Consider the following 22,309-nt stretch of genomic DNA (forward strand, 5'->3'; position numbering starts at 1 on the left):
ACAATTCGAATCGCTATAAGCCATCGACGCACAACTCGGCGTATGCGTGATAAGTTCGCCCATTATCAACCAATAAAGTGGGAATGGGAAGGCAATATGATCGGCGAGAAAGAGAGAGGACAACTGGTTTTTGCAGTTCAGTTTTTCAGTTTCTTGGCTTCAGTTTCGGTCTCGGTCTCTGTTTCAGCTGCCACTTTGATGGCCAATTAAGCCATAAGCTAAGCCAAACAAACCCCGTACCACAAAACAGTTCAATGAAATGTTTGCCGGCGAGCAAGGAGGGGTAATACCCGTAATTGACTTGTAAAATCTTCGCCACCAAAGGCATTTATTGGGCTAAACGACAAATAATGGCCCCCGGGAGTGACTATCCCACTCTACTCGGAGTACGGAAAGCAGAAGGAATCCGGCAGGTGATTGGGTTGGAATGCGCAGCAATGAAAACGTAGTAATTATCGTTGAAGTACAAGTGGTCTTCCTAACCCAAGTAACTTAAGTGTCCTTAATTTCAATAATGTGATTCCTATGACTTGAATTCTAATCGGAGCTTAAAATGTATCTTTATAATAAACTTTAAGGCCATTATCTTTATTGGCTTATAATTTTTTTTAAATACATGTTTTTTTAGGGCGCTAATTAAACTTGAAGATTTTCTCCAAATAAAATCTGGGAAAAAAATATTCAATTATTATTTTATAAATCAATGAAATTTTTATGGTTATACATTTTCAAACAAGCTTAGTTTTAAAGAAAACTTTAAACCTTGTGAAAATAGCTATCCCAGCTTCTGCATCTTATTTGATCCAGTCTTGACAAATCCGACTGGCATTTTTAGTATTTCTATCGAGACACCTGGGGAAAGAAGTGGATGCCGTAGCATAAAGATGAGATTGGTGGCTTGGCGATTCAGCAGCTCTTCAGTCTGTGGTTAGCTTCATGGTCACTGATTCAGTGCATAATAATTAACAAGGAGCCAAGACAAACGAAAAAAAGTATTAGCTGATTTATAATGATTTTAACCGGAGCTGCAGAGTTTCTCATTACCGAAAACCAAACAAAGCAGATTTTAATTTCGATAGAAAAACCCGGACTTCAAGGAGTAGTGGAAGTATCCCCCTGCAAGCACTTGCTATTGAAATTGACCATCTGATTAATTTCCCTTACGTGCAGGCCAGAGATTTCTATTGGCTTTTGGCCGGCCCACAGGGCATATGAGTTATATTTTGATATTCTGCAAGAGAAGCAAAAAACGAAACTGAAACACTTGCCACACTTAACGCTAACGATAATAGCCGTAATAATAAAAGCGAAACAATTTTGCAGCGTTAAACAAAAGCAATGCTGGCAAAGAGTTTCGGCCCCTCCACATGTGTGAAGATCAACAACCTTGCCAGCAGTCGAATGCGATTGTTAATAGCTGTAGCTAGCTTTGGCGCTGCAATAGCGATCCGTCCCCCGTTATGTGGCCAAAAACTGCAGAAACCCCACCAAATCCACTGGCTGCGACCAAAGAAGAGGCTGTGGCAGCACCACCAGATGAACAGTGGTCGAAATAATCGATAAGTGATTAAAAATCAGAATGAGTGTTGTGACGAAATAAAACTAAAATTAGTCTTTGTTTCTCGGGACTTAAGGATTTATTTTAGGATATTAAAATTATTTTAACTGTGTTGCGGAGGTCAAAAAAATAACTAGTTTAGCGGGTAATCAGCTATAAATGTTTTAACTTTGTCCACCCATGTCGTTGCAAAGGTATATTGAAGTGGTTAATACACTTCCATAGCTTAATTTGTCTGATGCATTCGACTAAGAATATTCTCTTTTCCGTTTTATCGAAAAAAGTTGACCCAAACTGTACTTTTAGAGGTGCTAGATCACTAGAGCTAATGTGCAGAAGATGTCACATATCGACGTTTTACTTTGTTTGCAGATGTTGGGATGTGCTGAGGATAATTAATTTGCTTTGCTCCACTGTGCAAGCGTTTAAAAAGCTTATGTTTGTGGATCAGACTGCACATATACCCGTCTTACCACCCCACCCATCGCTTTGGTTATTAATTTGTTGCCATAGTTGTTTCAGATACAACAAGTGTTTTATGGGTCCATTGTTGGGGCGAGATCATAGTTTAGATCATAAAGCAAACAGTTTTCACCAGGTTTTTTTTATTTACGTGCTGAAATGGAAGTGCTGGTAATTGATAAGATTCCGGAAAGGGGAAGAGTCCAATGTTTTGCTGCTGCCCTGACAGCTGTATATATGCTGTGAATGGGCGTGCTTGGATTCAATTGGAAAGAAACTTGGCAGACTTCCCAGCGAACCGAGACCGTGACAACAATGGCAAGCGAACGTGGACTTTCGATTTCCTCTTAAATATGATATCGGGCAGGGCTCCAAGAAGAGGACAGCCCAGAGATAGCGATCCCGATTGGAGGATCATGCAAATAGCAGTGGGAATGCGAATGGGAATGCGAATCTCCCAAAGAGTGCGGAAGTCGCAGACCACTTTTTAATTCCAGTAGAAAGTCGACAGGCGCTGCCGCATTTCAAAATTATAGAAATTGGCACTATTTACCAGCCATTGCGGCAGCTGATTATGCTAATTGTTTGTCCGCAGTATCTCGAATCTCTTTACGTAAACATCCATGTGGCAAGAGCGATGTGGCAAAAAGGAAGAGACTGCCATGTGAAAGTGCTGGCCAACGCTCGGTGGGGCGGCAAATTGCAGCGAATCGCATTAGATCACTAGAGCGCACTGGACGCAACAGGGGGTTAACTCAGCTATTCGCGTTTGTGGTGAATCTTATCCACCATTTCACCATCCATTTAAACAAATTATTAACAATTTAATGAGAATTTCATTTATGAGTAAATAAGATGGAAGCAAGAAACCAAATAAGGTTGTTTCCTCGATTGTCTACTACTGATAAAGTTTAAGAATTTGTAGTATTATTAATAGGCAATTCTCTTTATAACTTAAAATCTCGCCACTATATTTTTCAATCGAAATCATCGACTTAATCTAAATTGCAAAACTAAAGATTCCATATCCATTCCTTGTTTCTTCAAATATAATATGAAATCATTTGGTGAACATCAGCTTTAGAACGAAATAAATAATATAGAATCTTCGCCAGATTAAATCTTTACTAAAGCAATGACCTCACAAGTAAAACTTCCCTTTCGCCAACAATTGGATTTTCCACCAGCATTTAACGCCGCTGTAAGTTGCGTGTCAGCTATCAATACGGGCTTTTTGTTTTCACAAAACTATGTTGTAAAGCTCATGGCGAAATTATTCGGCTCTTAACACTGAAATTACATTATGAAATAAAATCGATGCTATTTTTATGGGTTTCGTGTGGGACTTCCGTTAATCGGTAAACTCCGCGGTTGAAATGACAAGACTTTGGGATTAGTTTTCAAATAAGTTTCTTTTCTGTTTAATCGTACAAAAATACAAGTAAATTCAAGAAGCACATTTATTTACAGACTAAATATTGCACACATGAGCAGCACATTTTCTTGGTTAACAATACAAACAACATAAAAAAAACGTCGTACAAAATAATGAAAAGCGAATGTGTGGAGTGAACCCCAGTCCCAAACCTCTCCACTAAGAATGGGGGTACAATGCTTACCTTTCCCATTGAGTTCCCCCAAAAGTATGCTTTAGCTAGTAGCTTGAGGATTGTGGACAGGCTTTAAATGAGTTTTGTGCTGGAGGATGGCCCCCAGGCTCTTCCTTCTCCTCCAGCTTGGAATAAATACTAATGAACGGATATCAGGCACAAGAAGCAACCACAAACTGTGTTAACAATACGAGTTAATCAGGGGGTGAGTGGCATCACTAAAAATCACTGGCTCACTGAATTTCTTTTTGAGTTTCTTAAGGCAGGCGTCTTTCTCAAATCTCTAGAATATTTTCAACAAATTATTTAGAATATACTTCTGGTTCTATATAAAACTGTTTTTAAGATTGGAAGTTAGCTTACGTACGTTATGTTAACAAGTGTTTTGTTCTCTAGAGATTTTGGAAATCTAAATGACTTATTTTTGAACATTAAGGGGTGCGAAGGAAATATTTGAAGGTTAAAAATCACTAGCAAAGGTGTTTGACAGTGTACTACAATATATTTTAAAATTATTGGTTTCCCAGCATACTTTCAAACATATTTTCAGGAGGTGTTAAATATCTAGAGATGTTTTCTGCACTCGCAAATAATATATTTTCGAACTTAACCAAGTGTCAAGTTGGAAAATTATTTCGTTGGACATGAAGTTGACACTTGTACGTGCTCTATTTTGCTAAATTCATTCTTTCTAGTGAATATCCATCCCCCCAGGCTGATGTGAATCAGAATTTTAGCCCTCGAGCAGCTGCGTTGTCTTGTATTCCACAGCCGAACCCATTTCGGCGCCCAGTTTCTCCCTCACGTACTCTCGAATCTGTTGCAGTCTTACGTCGCCGGAATTCGAACCCCCCTCCCCATCCGCAGGCTCTGGCTTAGCCGCCCTCTTTCCTGGACGCATCTTGAGTCCATGGGCGTGGTAGTTGAAGGGACGCTCGCCCTCCGATTGTGGCTGCTCCTCGAGATCAGAATGTGGCCCCTGTTCCTGAATGTGCTGCTCCTCTTGCTGGTGTTGCTGATGTTGCTGCTGTTGATATGGATAGGGATTGAAGATGACCTTTGTGTGGGTGGGTCGTGGATTGTTCTCCGTGATGGGCAGGCTGTGCTCCGGTTCCGGTTCTTGTTCCGGGCCTCCAGGAGCAGTGGGTGGATCAGATTCAGGCACATATATTGGCTGCTGATGTTGCTGCTGCTGATGATGCTGCTGCTGATGATGCTGCTGCTGCTGCTGATGATGCTGGTGTACATGCTGATGTTGTTGTGGTTCTGGTTCTGGTTCCGGCTGGGCCATTGCGATCAGATAGAGCTGGGGTTGCTGCTGCAGATGAGATTGTGGCTGGGCATAGTAGAAATGGGTGGGTTGCTGATAGTCCATTGGTGCGTAGTATGGCTGCGGCTCATACTGCTGCTGTTGCAGTTGCAACTGCTGCTGGTGGCGCCCCTTGTAGCTCTGATAGACATCGTCGATGGGTGCATATTGCACGGAAGCGGGAGTGGGTGCCAGCTGGTGGGCATAGCTAACCTCCTGGTGGTAATTAGCAGGTTCTGGTGGCCCATATTGCGGGGTATCCACATGTTGCTGCTGCTGCTGTTGCTGCTGCTGCTGTTCTGCCTCCTGGAGCAAACTGAGGTACTGCGCCGCCCTGATCTCGAGATACTGCTGGAGAAGGGTTTGCAAGTGGGCTGCGTACTTGGCGGGTCCGGGAATACGGAGGACAATGACGGGTTCCTGGTAACCACCGGAACCAGCACCGCCACCCACACCCTTCGCCTCATCCTGCGGCAGATCAATCTGAGGCTGTTCGGGGGCAGTGTGCTGTGGCTGGGTTTCATAGCTGGTCTGCGGTTTCAGCTCGTAGGAGTAAGAAGGTTCAATGGTCACGCTGGTCACCTGCTCATGATTTTGGTGGTGATGCTGTGCCGGTTGCTGTGCCGGCTGCTGTGGCTCCTCCGGAAGTTGCTCCTCCGGAAGTGGCTGGGGATGGGCAAAGCCCGAGGGTATGTCATGCTGGGAGTACGGATAGAACATGAACTTGGGTGGCGAGTAATCGTAGCCAGGATGTGAGTAGCCGTACCTAGAACAAATAAAGCAAAGCAATTAGAAGGTTTCTCGGTAAGTTCGCCATTCGTGCTCCTACCCCAAATCCCCCTCAATGGTCCTTTTGCTGTTCTTGCCAACACTGCCCGTGGAGTTGTCCCTCTCCACCTTGATCTTGATCTTGTCGCCGTGCAATTTAAACTGCTTGTCCAGTTCCTTGATGAATTCAAGATCATCGGCGGGCAGATTGCCAAATGTCTCAGTCAAGACCGGCGCTTTGGTGGTGCTCCCTGTGGCTGCGGCCTTAACAATCTTCATGCGTGGCTTGCTGGGCTTCAGAGTGGTTCCCCTACTGGTGGAAATGGGCACCGTGGCTGGCGTTTTGGTTGGCCGCTTTTTCAGGGTGGTCACTTTTTTGGGAAAGCCATTGCCCTTCGAACCGCTCGACTCCGACGGACTCAAAGCGCTGGCCAGGCACAGAAAAGCACTCAGAGTGCCCTGAAAAATAAAGGAAACAAGACTTTTTTTTGGTTTCAAATTCAATTAGCATGAATTGTTAGGTGTTATCCATTCGTTAGATAACAGAAAATTCAAATACAGAAGTAACATTGTTAAAATCGTGCTGGAAATTGTTCATGAAACCAAGTTCTACGCTCTTGCCATTGAGCATTTCCATATTGATTGATCACCATATGGATCAAGTTTATTGTGGCAATTTACCCAAGCAACTTTTTTAGCTACGAAACCAACATGAATTGTGCAAAGCGAAGTCTTTTGTTTCGGCCAATATTGGTTTGGGTTCAAGGTGGGAGGCGAAGACAACAAAGAGAAAAACATATGATTTGGAGACCGTCTTTTGGTCTCGATTTCGCTCTGTGTATCGTTCGTTAAACCATCAATACACAACACACGCTGAGGAGAGGTTTCACATTTGACATTTCATCAAGCGAATTGGTGTTGTAATTGAATCTCGTTGTGGTCGAGTTCGTGTTTTGAGTCTTTTGAATTCAGCGCTTGCTTGCAGTTCGTGTCTTCAGTCTTTTGATTCGCAGATGGTGACAGATAAGTTAATGGTGTGATATTCATCGATCAAATGGTTTAAATGGTAATTATCTGGGTGATGATTATGGGTTATGGGTCGATAACGGGTGTTGATATATGCGAGTTATGGGTTAGTCTGAGAATATGTTAAATTGAACCAGTTAAACTCGATAATTGCCGCGCTTTACTGACCATAACTCTTAAATGTCAGAGTGGTAAGCTAAAAAACAGAAATTGCGCACTGAACGGCGCTATTTATGGCGAAGATAAATTTTATAGAAAATAATGATTAACCATTAAATTTATAACAATAAGGCAAAGTCATCTGCCTCTTTCACGAATGTACTGGCTGGTTTATTGTTGCCAAATGCTATTGCCCGTCGAGTTTGATGAAATCGCCTCTCCCAGTTTTCCATGTCCAGCAATAAATTCGCATATCTGGCGGTCAGTTAAGTTTTAATTGCATTTTGTCACTCAATTATCCAGCCAGTGGGTAAGTGTGTATGTGTGTGTGTGTGTGTTACCCGAAACTGGGACAGTGTGTCAAGTCATTTTAATAGCCGTTGTCGTTATTGCTGGTTTCTTATGTAGCAGTTGTTATTTGGCCGTTAAGCAGGAAGAGTTTTTTCGGCAGACTTGCCACAAAACAGACACAACAGCGGCGAATTTTTGTCAAACGTTAGCATGAGCTGTGGGAGCCAAAGAGCTTTTATATAAGCTCCTGTCTAGCAGCAGCAGCAACAACAACTACAACAACAACAACAACAACAACAACAGCAGCAACTAGTTAGATCTGTCTTTCGCATTGATTTATCTTTGCCAACTATTTTCTGTAATAATTTAATTTAATTGCATCGCGCTTTAGAGTCGCCTTTCACTTGGCGTAAAACAGAATCGACTGGCGAAGTGGCTGGCTTTGTGGGTGATTTTTGAAGTAGAGATAGAGATTCCTATTCCCGACATTACAAATTACAAGCAACAGCAACTCGGGGCAAACGATCGTCACGCAACGCGTGCAAATTAGTCGGACTCGGTTTTTTGCTTAGTTTGTGTGGTGCTTTGGTTATTGTTTCGCTTTCGTTGTTGCATCACCAGCAACAGCAGCAGCAGCAGCAACATCAAAGCCAAGCACAACAATGAAATGTAAATTAGACAACTACAGATTATCCTGCCAGTGGCTGAGTGGTCCCCCCGTTCCCCTTCCTATGGAGAGTAATAACTTTACATAACCACATGAGCGGCGATCAACAAAAATACAAACTAAAAACAAGTTCTGCACAGATAAAACAAAAATATCAAAATCTTTTTTATTTAATGATATTAATGCTTGTTTTTCTTGTCGATGAGGGATGATAATATCAAATAGATACTCACTTTACTCTACATGGTAATATATTATTTTTATTTTGATAGTTTATCTAAATCGTTTCATCGTTTTCGACATCAAATTGTTACGGTGATGCACATATCATACAAAATATTTTCCTATTATTTTTAACTTTGTTGTGGTCACGCAGTTCGAGTATTTTTAGGACTGATAAGTACAATTTAAAAATAGTACTAGTTTTTGCGGTTATTAAAGTTAGCAATTAATAAAAATGTTAGTTTTTTCCTATATGATAACAAATTTATGAATACATATCTTTGTGTTAATTTTTTTTTCGAAACATCTTTACAAATAAAAACGGTTCGGTAAGTTTTCATTAAATTGTTGTAATTGTAAAATTTAAATAAGTGCCCATTATAAAATTAAGTAATCAATTGTAGTGACTATTAAGTCAGCCGTGCTCAAATCCATATTATGGCCAGTACAAACATAGATCATAGATTAAACAAATTTTACAATAGGAATCTATTGCAAAAAAATTCACTAATTGGCTAGTTCGAAAATATAGAAAAAGATGTATCAAAAACAAAATCCTTCCAACAAAAGTCAAACCGAAAGCGATACTTCGACGATCAATTTCAACTTCCAACGTAAAAGGTGTCTGCCGCGTTGGAAAATACTTGCAGGGTATCAGCTGCGGACATCGACATAAAAACAAATGGTCTTCAAAAGTTTACCTGAGGTCCCACGGTTAAAGATTTTATGATTTCATCGTTCAATAATCTCACCTATCCCACCCCATTTATTATTAACTTTTTTTTATTATTTACATTGCAATTGCAATCCACTCCTTATTTTCGCTCTGTGTGTGCACATTTGCGTAAACGGATTTCTTGTGGCCACTTGGCCAATCCTCTGGCATTCTACCGTGGAATTTAGCGTCCAATTAGCGGACGATTAACGACAGACAGCCCAGCTCCCTCAGCGCGTTGATTGATGGACATGATGGACATGGAAGTGAACATGGACATGGACTTGCTGGCAGTGTCAGTTCGCAGTTCGAAGGGCAGTCAGTGGAGCTGAAGCCAACGAAGAGGTCAAGACTGCGATAATTTATCTTGTGGGAGTTCATTGCATCCTCCGCCTGGTTGAGTGAACTGCAACCAACCAACCACTTTCCCAGCTGACCAAGCCGGCTCTGCAACTGCACACCACTTGAATGCAAATTAATTTGTCAGTCGCGTCGACTAGTTTTGACTCCGCACAAATTGCACAATTCGATTGGTGGGTGGGTCTTATTTCCGGGTTTTCCGAAAGAGATTGTGTAATCTCCCCGTATCCATCTCTTACTCTTACCAATATCAATGCTACTTTCATGGCGATTCCAGGTAATAATGCGCCTTCACAGCGACTTTTCACACTATCCAATTTTGATTGTATAGATGCACTCTTTAATATTCTGCACCAAAAAAACAAACGAAAAATATTTCTGACACTAAGGGTAAACACGACCGAGTTCGTTGGATTTAGTTTCGGTTTTGGAATCGGATTCGGAGCGATGCTAGCATTCAAAAGTCGCGCCTCTTACTGCGGATGGCGCTGGCGATGCTCGCGGTTTTTATATCGCAGCCACAGCAGCAACCACTTGGTCTTCGGGTTGCATCAAGCTGGAATATCGGCACCGGAGTTGGAGTTGAAGTTGAAGTTGATTTTTGTAAAGCCAAAGGCGAAGGTGGCTCGCACGTCGTAGATCGGGGGAAGAAGAAGCCGAGCGGACTGGAGTTCACCACCAATGGCACCGCTCGGCTCTACAGACATAAATATCAGTGTGTGTCTGAAGGTGTAGGTTGCTGGGACTGTTGCCCTAACTGTAAACGAAGTGATTTAGATACTTGGGCAGATAGATAGCAAGATGAATAATACCTGCTACAGAAGGGTGAGTGGGTGAAAGTAAGCCAAAGGTGGAAGGACCTTTAGCCTAATTAGGTGGGAAGGTGCGACATGGGAAAACGCGAAGGGCAGGGTAGAGTTGACTTAAAGGTTAAGCTTCTTGATTGATAAAGTTTTCTATAATCAAACTTGGGTCCTTACTCGCCCACCGAAACCTCTTTCTTATTTTAATAAAACTTTGATTGAAATTTCGTGGGAACATTTATGTTTAAATATTTAATCAGATTTTGATTTAGTGTTTTACAACATATGTTCCAAGGAAATCCAGGAGTTGTCGATGTTTTCACATTTATTATTACATGCTTAACAACAAGGCAACAGTAAAATGGAAACACCGTTTGACAATTGTATTTAACAAATTTTAAACCAATTATTATTATTATTTTATTTTTCGAAGATTAATTAAACTTCGTGCCCGCAAATGCTGCGAATGATAGTTTTAGATAGAACCCTGTCCTGAACCTTTCTATGCCTAGCTTACCCTTCAAATATATTTCCTCAACTATTTCCCAGCTCATCCGAATTCAAAAAATAGTTCTGATTTTGTACCCCTTTTAATCCACATATTTCTGATCAAAATCATGCCTTATTTCCCACATTGGAAATCAGAAAATCAGTGGCTGAACGACCTTGCCTCGCCATGGGAGAGCAACCTTTCACAAAGGGCCCAACCTATAGATTATCAAGCGAAGCTGAGAGACCTTTCCAATTTCTTTGGAGACAAAAAGCTTAGCTTTTCCAGTTCAAGTTCAAAGTCATAAAAATATTGGCGTAACTTTGGCTTATGAAAAAGGTATGGACTTGATTGGCTAGTAAGTCCGATTCCGGGGCCTTTCATTTTGAGTGAATTCGTTTTGGGTTTATTATAATGATTTCTGTATTTTTGTGCTCCGCACAAAGCCACAAACCGATCGAAACAGAAATAGAAATTTGCATGAAAACAATTGCAGAGCATCCAGATGAGAAAAAAGAGAGTGCCAAAGGTCTGCAAGCAGTGGCAATTTAATTGGCGCATTAAGTTGTCTTCGCTTGGGTTTGGCCTGGGATTTGGATTTGGCTTTTGGGCTTGGGTTTTGTGATTAGGTTTGGCTTTGGGCAAGCGCCAACGGAGAAATGGCATAACAAGAGTGGTGGGGCTTGTTGTTTGGGTCGTCGGATTAAAAGGTCGTTGTCTTAAATTTAAAATAAATTCTTTATTATTCTGATTACAAGATTTGGCAATCCGTTTTGTCAAAAGATACAACACTCTTAAGCGTAGCGAGATAACGATAAAAAGCCTCAGATAACTGAACGCTGGAAACAGAAAACTGAAAACTAAAAACTTCATTGGCAATCACGTGGTTGCACTGTCGAAAGTGTTTTCGCCCCTGATACCCCTGTGTTTTGAAGATTTGGGCATTTCAGGGTCGTCGACAATCTCCAAAAATGATATGATGAACCCTTCGTGGTATAGGAATTCGAGGATTTCTGATCAAGTTCGAGAAGTTGATGTATAATGTAATGTAAGTAAAATAATATTTCCTTTCTCGAGCTACTTTATTCCCTGTTTTCAACGCCTTATTCCCATATCATCTACTCACTGATTAATTCCATTGAAGATATCAATTTCCTGTTAAAATACATAGATTCGATTCCTAACCAGATGATGAGTTCAATCCGAAATCTTGGCCCCATCCAGGGTAGCCCTGATTCGCTTCAATCACGATCGCACTCTGGGCTTGCGTTTTTCTGTGAGCTCGCATTGATTGGCGCGCATCGATAAGCGAAAAAAGCAATTGAAATGTTGGTCAGCTCGCCAGCTAGACGCTCTTTTGTGCTCCTCCTAACTCTTGGCTCTCGAAACCACTCGATTCCGCCTGTTTCCGATTCAGATGCCGATGCCAACAATGACCGTAACGAATCGAAACCGCGGCTAAGCAAATATTGCACAATCCGCAGTCAAAAACCTCAACCTTAGCTCGATTTCAACTAGCCGTGGCTCATTGTCCGGCGGTGCAACAATGTCACTTAGTCAGCTCTCATAATAAGGCATTATGATTATTTATTTTTGTACTGGCCAAGCCAAGTCCCCGATGATGAAGATGATGAAGAGGCCTACGGATCTTACAAAGAGACCAGGTCGAGAAGGCCGGCCGTGGGCTACGACAAAGGGCGACCCTTTCTGAATTCGAATTTCGAATGCAGATTTACGATCGAGCCTACGACTTATTTTGGATGGCACAAACTGGAGCGAGATTTGAACTCTCGAGAAGGTCGTGCACTGAGCGAAAAGTTAAATGGATTAAAAGGTCGTTGTCTTAAATTTAAAATAAATTCTTTATTATTCTGATTACAAGACTTCCAAAAATAGTTTTTGCAGAAATTAAATTACCTTACCTCTAAAAGATAGTTTTGTAATTCTTCTTTTATTCTTCTAAATTTTCGAAAAAATTATTGTTAATTTTGTATATTTAGTTTTATTTTCCAAATAATTGCTCTCACGAAGTTCATGGGATTCAACAGTTACTATTCCATGATTTGAGTTTTCCAAAAGTATGGACGGTTTTTTGTTTGTTTTTAATACATTAGGTATAACTTTCCTAGGTCGAGCTTTATTAGGTCAGTTTTAGATACAAATAGGACGATGATTGGTGCGCCCAGCTGTGTCTTTTTCAAGTTGAATGGTTTTTTGTGCAGTGTGGTCCACGTCATCACCGGAATCAACAACAGCCAGGAAATACGTTGCCATCACACCCTTAAAAACAGGGCAGGGCTGCTCGTCATCATCCTCAGTTGCCGTCTGCATATTTAATGGGTGACAAACAATGCAACAATTTTGTGCCAGTGGCAGCTTCATTAACAGCCATGAGATGGCCGAAACGAAACGAAACAACTCGCAACTGCAGCATCTTCGCTTCCTACTTGCATAAATCTCCACCTGTCCGTCTCTCAGTCTTTTGGTCGTGTGTCTGGTGGATTTCGAAGTCGCATCTCTGCATCTCTGCATCTCGGCACACTGCCACACAAATCATAATTTTGTGGCCACTCCGAGCGGCATCGTGCCGTAATTGTTTGTTATTGCTGGCTGTTTGGTTTATGGCCGCGATTACGTGAGCAAAACATCGTAGCTTCGAATCGAAAGGAGAGTCCAAGGAATCGGTGGCTTTGGGGGCTCAACTGGCTCATTGACAAAGTCACATATTGCACATTTGATTCGATTGGCTTCGCTCTTGTCCCGCGATGGCCTGGTCTGGCTTTAAATGGAGAGCTGAAGATGCTGAATGCTGACTGCTGCAGTTGCTGTTATGTGATCACCGATCACCGCCTTTGGGGCAGAGGAAGCTCCTTTCGGTGGCAAAAGTCACGGGGCAGGTGTAATCGGGCACTTTATTACTCCTCAAGACAACAGACTATAGCAAGATATCAATAGATCCTCTTTTTCTAAATACTTTTAGTTGTAGTGCCTTAAAAAGTTAATGTAGAATACGGCATATGGCGTAACATGATGTTGTCGATATCTTAATCTGTGAAGATAGTCCCCCTCCCAGAGAAAACGAATTTCATTTTCGCTGCAATAAATATTGTGTGTATTACAATAATAAAAAAATATAATCATTAAACTAGATCTAGACCCGAGCCTACTGTCCTTAATTCTCCTTGAGCTTGCCGGGTTGGCGCAGCGATTTCTTCACGATTCTCGAGCGATCTTCTTGGGAATCCCGCTTATAGAGTCTCAAATGAGGCGGAGCTGGATAAGCGAGCGTTTGACGATGGATGGGAGTGCTGCTTCCCTGCTGTGGACGTGGACTGTGCTCCCTGATGAGGCGGAGAACCTCCCAGCTGGGAATATATGAGTCCAGCAGCGATTTCGAGGCCCGACCGGCGAACAAATCGGGCGTGGGATCCGGCTGCGATGGCCGGAACGGTCTGTACCTCTCTGCTCCGGGTCTTCGAGTCGTAATGCTCACAAAACTCGGGGGATATGGCAGTGGAATCCGAGGTCCGTTCGCATATTGTCGCTGAGGGGGCGGGGCGGGGGCGTAGGCGAATTGCTTCGACTGCTGAACCACCAGAGGTGGCAGTTTGTTGGTGGTGGGTCTGCTGCCCTGCGTGAATCCGTAGATGAAAGGCGGCCGGCCATGGGGCGTTGGTAGAGGGCGTGGCACTGGGAGGGGCAGAGCGTTACTCGCCACATACTGAATACCGTTTAAGCTCAAATCCAAATCGTAGGGAACTATGGGTTTTCCGAAATGAGTAGAGGCCAGTGTCGGGGCTGCCAAAGGTGTGGGCGTGGGAGTAGGCGTGGCAGCCGTCTGTCCACTGTTTAATGGGGACAAAAAGAAAAAGAAAAGAAGCTCATTAACCAACTACTTAAATCCTTTAAATTAGAGCAATCGTTTACTCCATTTGTCGGAAGCTGATTCGATTGTAAGTGAAATGCTGCCATTTCACCACTTTCAGCCACTATCTAAGTAAATTAACCATCCCAAATTGGATAGAAACGATCGTTGGGCCGAAAATCACAGCTTATTTCCATCGCCAATGTGATTAGCACTTTTATTTCCAATTCCCAATCGCCAAGCGGCAATTTACACGTCAATCAACAGCCCAACTAGTCCTTAATCATTTGGCCATTAGATGGTTAACCATAGCATGAGGGGCAACCTGATCTGCGTTGAGGGTTAAGTGAACTCAGTTATTTACTGGCACACTGAATTACAACATGCAGTTTTCAAATGAAGAATCAAAAATAACAGAGTTATTAAACAATCACTCTTAAGTTTAATAGATTTTAAATAAAACCAAATTTTTCCTGGGTCTTCTATAGTTAAGCTTCATTTGTTACTTAAGTTCATTTAACTACTGATCATAAGCTTCCCTACATAACATACGCTAACAAAACTGCAATATGAACAATCGCAAAAAGAAATTGAAAAATAAGTAAGTTCATCATAAAAATAGGGCGATTTTAATTTATAAATATCGAACGATATTTCATCAAAAACTTTAAAGTTTTGAGTTCAGGTGCTTGAAGCACACATTTTAGCTTTCAACCTTATCGTGTATAACAACCAAGCTTATTTTGGGTCTCAGCTAAAGCTTGAGGTTTACTGGAGCCAGTTTTAAACCCCCAAAGTTGAGTAATAAACTTGAGGTGGCTTAAAAGCTCTCCCAGGAACAATACTCACACATAGAGCACACCTGGCAGGTGGGCGGGAAAGGCGTAACCCGAACTGAGTTGCTGATGCTGCCTTTGCAACTGACGCAGCTCCTCCAAACGCTTGAGCTGCTCGAGATCCCGCTCCCGTTGGGCGGCATCCTGGATGTAACTTGGCGGCAAACTGGCGGCCACATCTGGTCGCCACTCGTAGTGATTGGGCAGGAGGGGGGGTCGATTGAGGTCCAGATGCTGGTGCTGCTCCTGTTCCCGTTCCAAGTCCTCCAATCGCAGAGGCAGTGGTGAAGTGTCGTCATCGTAGCCGGGAAGTGGTGAAAGGACCCCTTGGACACCAGCAGTCAGGACGACGGACAGGAGGAGCAGCTGATACAACGCCTGTTTGGTGCCAAAACAAAGGTGTTTCCAATCATTTTTAAGAAACTACTAGATGCGTAATTGCCTAAAGCATGGTTATCTTTTTGTCTTTACTTTAATGTTTATATACCATATGTGCTCTTATCATGTTATGGCGAAGATAAATGCCATTTTAAGTTTCAACCAAAATTGTAGTTTTAGTTTGAGGGAAACGTTATTCAAAGTCATTCTTTCAAACAATTGCAAATGAGAGCATAAACTTGACGAAATGGTTTATTATACCCGTTACTCGTAGAGTAAAAGGGTATATTGTATTCGTGCAAAAGTATGTAACAGGTAGAAGGAAGCGTTTCCGACCCTATAAAGTATATATATTCTTGTTCAGGATCACTAGCCGAGTCGAACTAGCCATGTCCGTCTGTCCGTCTGTCTGTCCGTCTGTCCGTCTGTCTGTCCGTATGAACGCTGAGATCTCAGAAACTATAAAAGCTAGAAGATTGGCATTTTGCATGTAGATTTTAGAAGTTTCTACGCAGCGCAAGTTTGTTTCAAAATGGTGCCACGCCCCCTTTAAAAATTTAAATATTTCGGAAAAGTAAAAATGCAGTTTTATTGTGTTTATCAATACCTATCGAAATGTAGAAGAAATTTTTCAAATCGGACCATTCGATAAAAAGTTATGCGTGATCAAAGTTTCTATCTCCATCTCCCTCGCACTCCCTTTACCTGAGTAACGGGTATCTGATATTCGGGGCACCCGACTATAGCGTTCTCTCTTGTTTTAAATAGATTAATGTATGTTTGGGTACCACTTTATAAAACAAAATAATAATGTCATTATTTGCTTATTGTAGTTCAGCACAATGTAAAAATCATAAGAATGCTTTTGTATTTGTATATTATTTGCTAACAAATTATATAACTTAAATACCAATTTATGTAATTATAATAGAAAGCTGATCTTGAAGCGATTTAGCAGCAAGTGTATTAGCAACTATGCTTTTTGAATTCGTTTTTGAGACTTTTGTAGTATGCCTGATATTTGGTGAAAGGATTAGTTTTGGCGCCTTTCGCTGCGCATTAAACGGGCCACGCCCATCTGCAGCGCCTATTGATGTGTTTAATTGAGTTTTGACCAATGTTAATTTAGCTCAAAATTGCAAAAAGGCGGGGAGGGTACTTCCCCAGTTTTGTTGAAAGATCAACAGATATTGTGTGGGCGAGACAAATGCGGTGTGAAATCTGCGCAGGCCAAGCCCGTGGGTGGGATACCCCCTTTTCCATCCGCTATTCGATTTTGCACCTGTTGGCGAAGGCCACATCACTGATAAGCCACTTGCAGAGCGACCTTTCTAAACCAAAAGTCTTCACTACGAAACTCTGCGAACTCCGAAAACTCTGACCAAGCAACTTACGACCATTTGTCACGCGACGAAAAAGCATTCCAGTTGATGAGGCAATTTTTGCCGCCAAATGCTGCACACACTGCAAAACTAGTTGCAGCCACTAAGTCACATGCGTGCCCCAGTTTGGGGGCCTCTTCGAAATTATTTTGGCGGCCCCGTGTCGGCTAATGATCCTAACCAGGTCAGATGACATAAGACACAAGGCACAAGATGCAAATGCAGCTTGATTGATGGTTGGGAGAAGCTAATGGAGTGCGCATCGTTAACACGCGTAGTTTGCGCCCCCCTTCCATCGAAAAACATGCGCAAAAACCGACCACACATAGTGTAAACATAGGTCAAAAAAAGGCACAAAAAATCAAATAAATCGAATAAAAACTAAAGACTTAAGACACAAACTCGGCACAGGGCCAGCGAATAAACTTCGATTAGACCGGCTGATTACAGCTCAAGTTTAACGAGGTTCTAGGGCAATGCCAGTTGTAAAACTTAGTTGTCTTGATCAATGCAAATCCCCAGTTCAGTGCCCGTTTCATTCAAATTCCCCAACGAAAGTGAATTGGACCCACCCATATTTTTCTATTACTATAACCGATTGACTACCTCACCCAACTTTCCCCCTTTTGTTTGAGAAAAATAATACCACTGGTGACATATCATATCATCAATCAATTCGCGGACCATGAAATTGTCTCAGCTTGGCTCATTAGAGCTATTTTGTTTTCGAACAACTCAATCACACATCCTCTCTCTTTTGAGGTCTAGATATGATATATGATAAACTATTATTAATTATTTTATTTTTATTCATTTTCGTTTCATTTATGTCACTTTAAATTTTTGATTTAATGATAAAATATCTGATCGTGCGGACCTTTAAAAACTTAATAACCGATCTCGAGACTAGCTATTCGTTTTCATTAACCCTTGCGCATAAATGAACATGTTTAAATAATTGAGATAGCTCTCCTATTTCTGCTTTTATCAATTATCATTGAAACTACATTTTCGTTCTATTCTTCTATGTTTCGAATATGTATTATATTAAGTTATCCGGTGCACACTACATATAATTTAATAATTTGATCTTTCTGCTCGTGATTTATCCATATGAGATGCCATTCCTTTCTGGTTGGTTACATACGCACCATGATTACAGTGTCCCGTTTATGGTGGCCTACGCTGATGATGATAATAACTTGCGCCAAAGATGATGATGATGAGGCTGCTTGACCGCCTTGATCCGGCTGAATGGCGATGATCACTCCTTCGAGCGAACCAGCACAGACAACATTCACCAGTTCGCACGAATTACACTTAGATACACCAAAAAAAAGTGAGCATTAGACTAAAGCCAGGTCCAAGAGCCGAAAATGAAGCCGAAAAATGGAAGCTAAAGCCAAAAACTAAAACCGAACCGAGCGAGTGACTAGCGCTGAGACGACTGCAATGGCGCGAAGCTCTGACGCGTTGTTTTATAGTTGTGCCGCCTAATTCTCTGAGGTCTCGAGATTCGAGACTCGAGACTCGAATCTCGAATATCGGAACCAAATGGACAGCATTCATTGGCCTGGCCGGCCACCTAGAGATGCAGATGAGCGAAGGATGGATGGAACACAAAGGCGGATTGGATTCGTTTAGAGCTGCGGCAATTAATTGAAAAGGAAAGTAAATAGCTGCAAGCTCAGCAACTCAAATTGAAATCATTTCAAACTCAATCAGCAACAACAAAGCGAGCACCGCCCAGCAACAACAAAGGCTAATTTACGCGCTTTAAAGTGTTATAACAACGTCGGACAAGTGAAGCGCACACCCCTTCGAAACTATGTAAGTCATCTAGAGGAAAGCATGGCAATTAATCGAGTTCCCGCTTCGAATTCGAATTCAACTTAAAGTCCGGTCGTCGGGCATCGATAACCGCTCATTTCCGCAGCCAAAACTCTGCGGCAAGTGGTCGTCCGACCCATCATCCAAATCCCATTACAAGGGATTCACCGCCACGGGGCGTTCTCCACATCATCATAGATATATCATCATCATCGTCATCGTCAGTGCATCGACGACATGTGGAATGGTCGGTGATTGAAAGTGAATTGTGGCACTCAGTGCTCCGTGGAATGCCCCTCGAATTGCGTTTAATACTCTATCCCAAGGGGGTCAAACGAAAATTTTAAACGTTAGTCGTAACTACATTATGAATAAACCGCGAATTCCTTAGCTAAAGCAGATCAAGCATATCGCTTGTACAATATCTTATTGAATACCTCTAAAGTCCTACGCCAACAAATTTCTCGGTTTCGAGTCGTACACCAAATGGGTATATATACAAATTTTCAAGAGTAAGTTCCATATATAATAACTATTTTCTTCAGTTGTTATTAAAGTTAAACGAAAAACAACAGATTCTGTGAAGAAATTTTCCAAACAGTGTATAGCATAGTCAATGTTTTGCGGCGAAGAGATCAAAGGCCTTTGGGCATTTGCTCCACTTAATGCGGCAAGTGAAAGATGCTTTGGGCTCTGGCCTTTTACTTACCCCTTGCAACGACTTGGATAACTTGGAGTGGAGGCAATGAAAGATCTATTCCGATTTGAGCCAGTTAATGCTAAATGAATTTGTCAAATTGTGACAATTAGGAGTAGACAGATGAAATGGCCGGCGTCGCTGACGCAACTTTAAAGTTTTTGAGGCATACACATACGATACAAACCGCCGCTGTTTCGGTCGGGCGTGAAATGGGGTCTTTAGTCACTTTCACGCAAATGAAAGAGAAACAAAAACAATGGCCCTGCATTCTGTGCAAAACGACCTTCGGTTTTTGGGTTTAGGGTTCCAGTGTTAAAGGCAGTGGATCAGTGCTCCATCTGATGTGTGTTTTTGTTATCTCACTGTCCCCCATTTGCTGCTGTGCAAATAAACAGTCTAGAAAAGGCACGTCTGGGTTCCGTTTGGGTCTATTTAGGTCTCGTTGGGTTGGGTCATCTAAGGTTGGTGTGAAAACGAAAGGTGGAAGCTCGCTGCAGAACGACGCCAGTGACTCGACTAAAGTGGAGTTATGTAAATTTAATGGGAAGCAAAATGGTTTCAAGTTTTTGCTGTAAGTCATTTCATTTTTACACTTATAAACATATTAGTTTTAATAGTTTTAAATGTGATCTACATTACCGTATAGTATCGTCTCGTCGTAGGCGATTCAAAATTAGTAACGCATAAGTTGGAAATTGGGTTGTCGAAAAATATTAAAAATAAATTATTTTGTACCCTTCAATGTGGTAATTTATATAATCTAATGCAATATGAATATTAAAAGCTCAGCAAACACAGACTAGCTCTCTGTATTACAGTTTATTCATGACTCTTGTACGGTTAACAAAAAAAATAACAATTCTAGAGGCTAAAACGTTGTGAGACTTTGGCAGTAGCTTATATCTTAAGGTCTGGCCCTCAGGTACAAATGTTGACCATTGGCGTCGTGGCCACCAGTTAATCCCATGGAGGAGGCCGGCAAATACTCGTTGAGGTTCAGGGAGAAAGAGGGCGGAAAGTGTTTGTCCTTGGCCTCGCGATTGATCCGATAGCTGTTGCGAAAGGCGGCGGCGGGATTGATCGAGCCAGCGGTGTATCCCTGGAGAGCCCCGTAGTGCGGCTGCAGCGCACTCAAAACAGCGGCTGTCCGTCCGCCAAAGTCCGGCTGTCCGCCGGCTGAGATGGACGGAGATCCTGCGGCCGCAGCAGCCGATAGATACGGTGAAATGGGCACTATAATGGGTCGGGTGGGTATCAACTGCAGATACTGGACCGTATTCCCCGAACCGTCTTGGATTGTCTGGGCCGGGAGATATTGCATCAGCATGGGAGTCGAGGGCAGACTGGCTACACTCGGTGTTCCAGCCGTTTGCATGGGCGTGAAATTGGTCTCCATTTCGGGCATTTTATACGAGGGCTTAAACGAAGGATCTGAGGTTGACAAAATCTGGTTTTGAGCCGGATTCTGAGCCTGGTTCTGGGCCATGTCATAGCCACTGGCATAGGCACTTAGCGAATTCAGGTGGGCCTCCTGTTGCTGCTGCTGTTGCACGCTGTTTGGCGATTTGGAATTCTGGCTTGCTATTTCCGGACTCGAGACGGGGGATCCTTGCAGGAGAAGGGGAATCACTAGGAGCTGCAGCAGGAACAGGTGGCAGTGAATGTGTTGGTGGCACAGCATCTGCAGGTATAAATGTATTATTTAGAGGATATATTTGAAAAAGGGAAGATTTAAAACCATTTAGTGAACCGGAATCATTTATATTTCAATACTTATTCAAATTTCCAATTTCATTGGGTTTTTGTCTCTTGGCGGATTAAAATTGTTTTAAAAGTATAGTGTTACTTCTTTAACTCGAGCTACACAAACTACATGTATGTAGTATTTCTCACTCTGTCGAAAGTATTTGAAGCTGATAATGTTTTGAGTGTTGAAGGTTTAACATTATATATCTCATTTCACTTGTTGAATTCATTGTTCGTATAATAGTCTTATTTTGTTTATTTTAAAAGCCCAAAATGTTTCACCTCGCCTGATTTTCGCTTGCGATTTTAATTTCACTTGGGAGCGTGGAATCACTTGCACTTTTCCTATCGAGCGACGCGCTTTGATTAACACGGCTGCGTCGCAAGCTCGCTTTTATATCGCTTTTCAACCAATTTTCCGCAATTGGCAACTGGCTGCAGTTTTAGCCAGTGTAAGACACGCCAGCATTAACAAACAACATCAACAGCATTTGGCGGCCACTTCTCTGGAAGCATTTGTGCTGCATTGTTGCGTGTGTCAGGCTGTTGTTGCATGTTGCATGTTGCTGCTGGCTAGTTGATAGTTGCTAGTTGCTAGTTACAGCCGTGTCCATCGCTTTTGGCCACGCTTCAAGTTCAAGTTTACAGCCATCGTTCGCTCATCACAGTTTCGGTTTTGTTATCGTTTTCGATCGACTTGGCTTGCTCTATTGTGATCCGCTAGGTTCCGTCTTCCGAATCGCTTTTTTGGGGGCGTGTCTGTCGCTTTTGGATCTCGGAGGCAGCGGTCCGTCCTCTTCCGCATTGCCATATGACTATGGACCATGGTTAAACGGGTTTACATATTTTTTTGCGGGCTGCCAGCGTTTTTCCAGTCAGCCGTCGTATGTATTTGGTTGTTGTCAGTTTTTTCAGTTGGTTTTATTGGTTCAAACCGATAAAGGAGGAATGGGATTGTAAGTGTTTTTGAGCGCTCCCTGGGTTACAGTTTCAAGTTGAGTAATTTATCTATATTTTCCATTTCATAAAATGTTACTTTCTGATGCTTAGCTTAATAGGTGCAATAACCTGGCATCAAAAATTTAATACAAATAAAATTTGGAGCGCCTCTGAAGAAATGCTAATTCCAAAT

The 22,309-nt window shown here is 42.1% G+C and overlaps 3 protein-coding genes across 3 annotated transcripts; all 3 read right to left on the reverse strand.

Annotated features, from left to right (window-relative positions):
• Positions 1-3,528: 3,528 nt before the first annotated feature.
• Positions 3,529-9,609, reverse strand: LOC108049715 (putative mediator of RNA polymerase II transcription subunit 12). Its single transcript, XM_017131000.1, has 3 exons — positions 9,393-9,609; positions 5,769-6,166; positions 3,529-5,705 (listed from the first exon to the last, which is right to left on the reverse strand). The coding sequence occupies exons 1-3, from the start codon at positions 9,411-9,413 to the stop codon at positions 4,364-4,366; spliced, it is 1,761 nt and encodes a 586-aa protein (XP_016986489.1). The 5' UTR covers positions 9,414-9,609; the 3' UTR covers positions 3,529-4,363.
• A 3,931-nt stretch (positions 9,610-13,540) lies between these two features.
• Positions 13,541-18,338, reverse strand: LOC108049720. Its single transcript, XM_017131007.1, has 3 exons — positions 18,053-18,338; positions 15,155-15,519; positions 13,541-14,285 (listed from the first exon to the last, which is right to left on the reverse strand). The coding sequence occupies exons 1-3, from the start codon at positions 18,053-18,055 to the stop codon at positions 13,613-13,615; spliced, it is 1,041 nt and encodes a 346-aa protein (XP_016986496.1). The 5' UTR covers positions 18,056-18,338; the 3' UTR covers positions 13,541-13,612.
• Positions 18,339-20,335: 1,997 nt separating this feature from the next.
• LOC108049655 lies at positions 20,336-21,112 on the reverse strand. Its single transcript, XM_017130906.1, has one exon. The coding sequence runs from the start codon at positions 21,110-21,112 to the stop codon at positions 20,336-20,338; it is 777 nt and encodes a 258-aa protein (XP_016986395.1).
• Positions 21,113-22,309: the final 1,197 nt, after the last annotated feature.

This window comes from Drosophila rhopaloa, unplaced genomic scaffold (assembly GCF_018152115.1).
Source record: "Drosophila rhopaloa isolate 14029-0021.01 unplaced genomic scaffold, ASM1815211v1 contig_3, whole genome shotgun sequence".
NCBI lineage: Eukaryota > Metazoa > Arthropoda > Insecta > Diptera > Drosophilidae > Drosophila > Drosophila rhopaloa.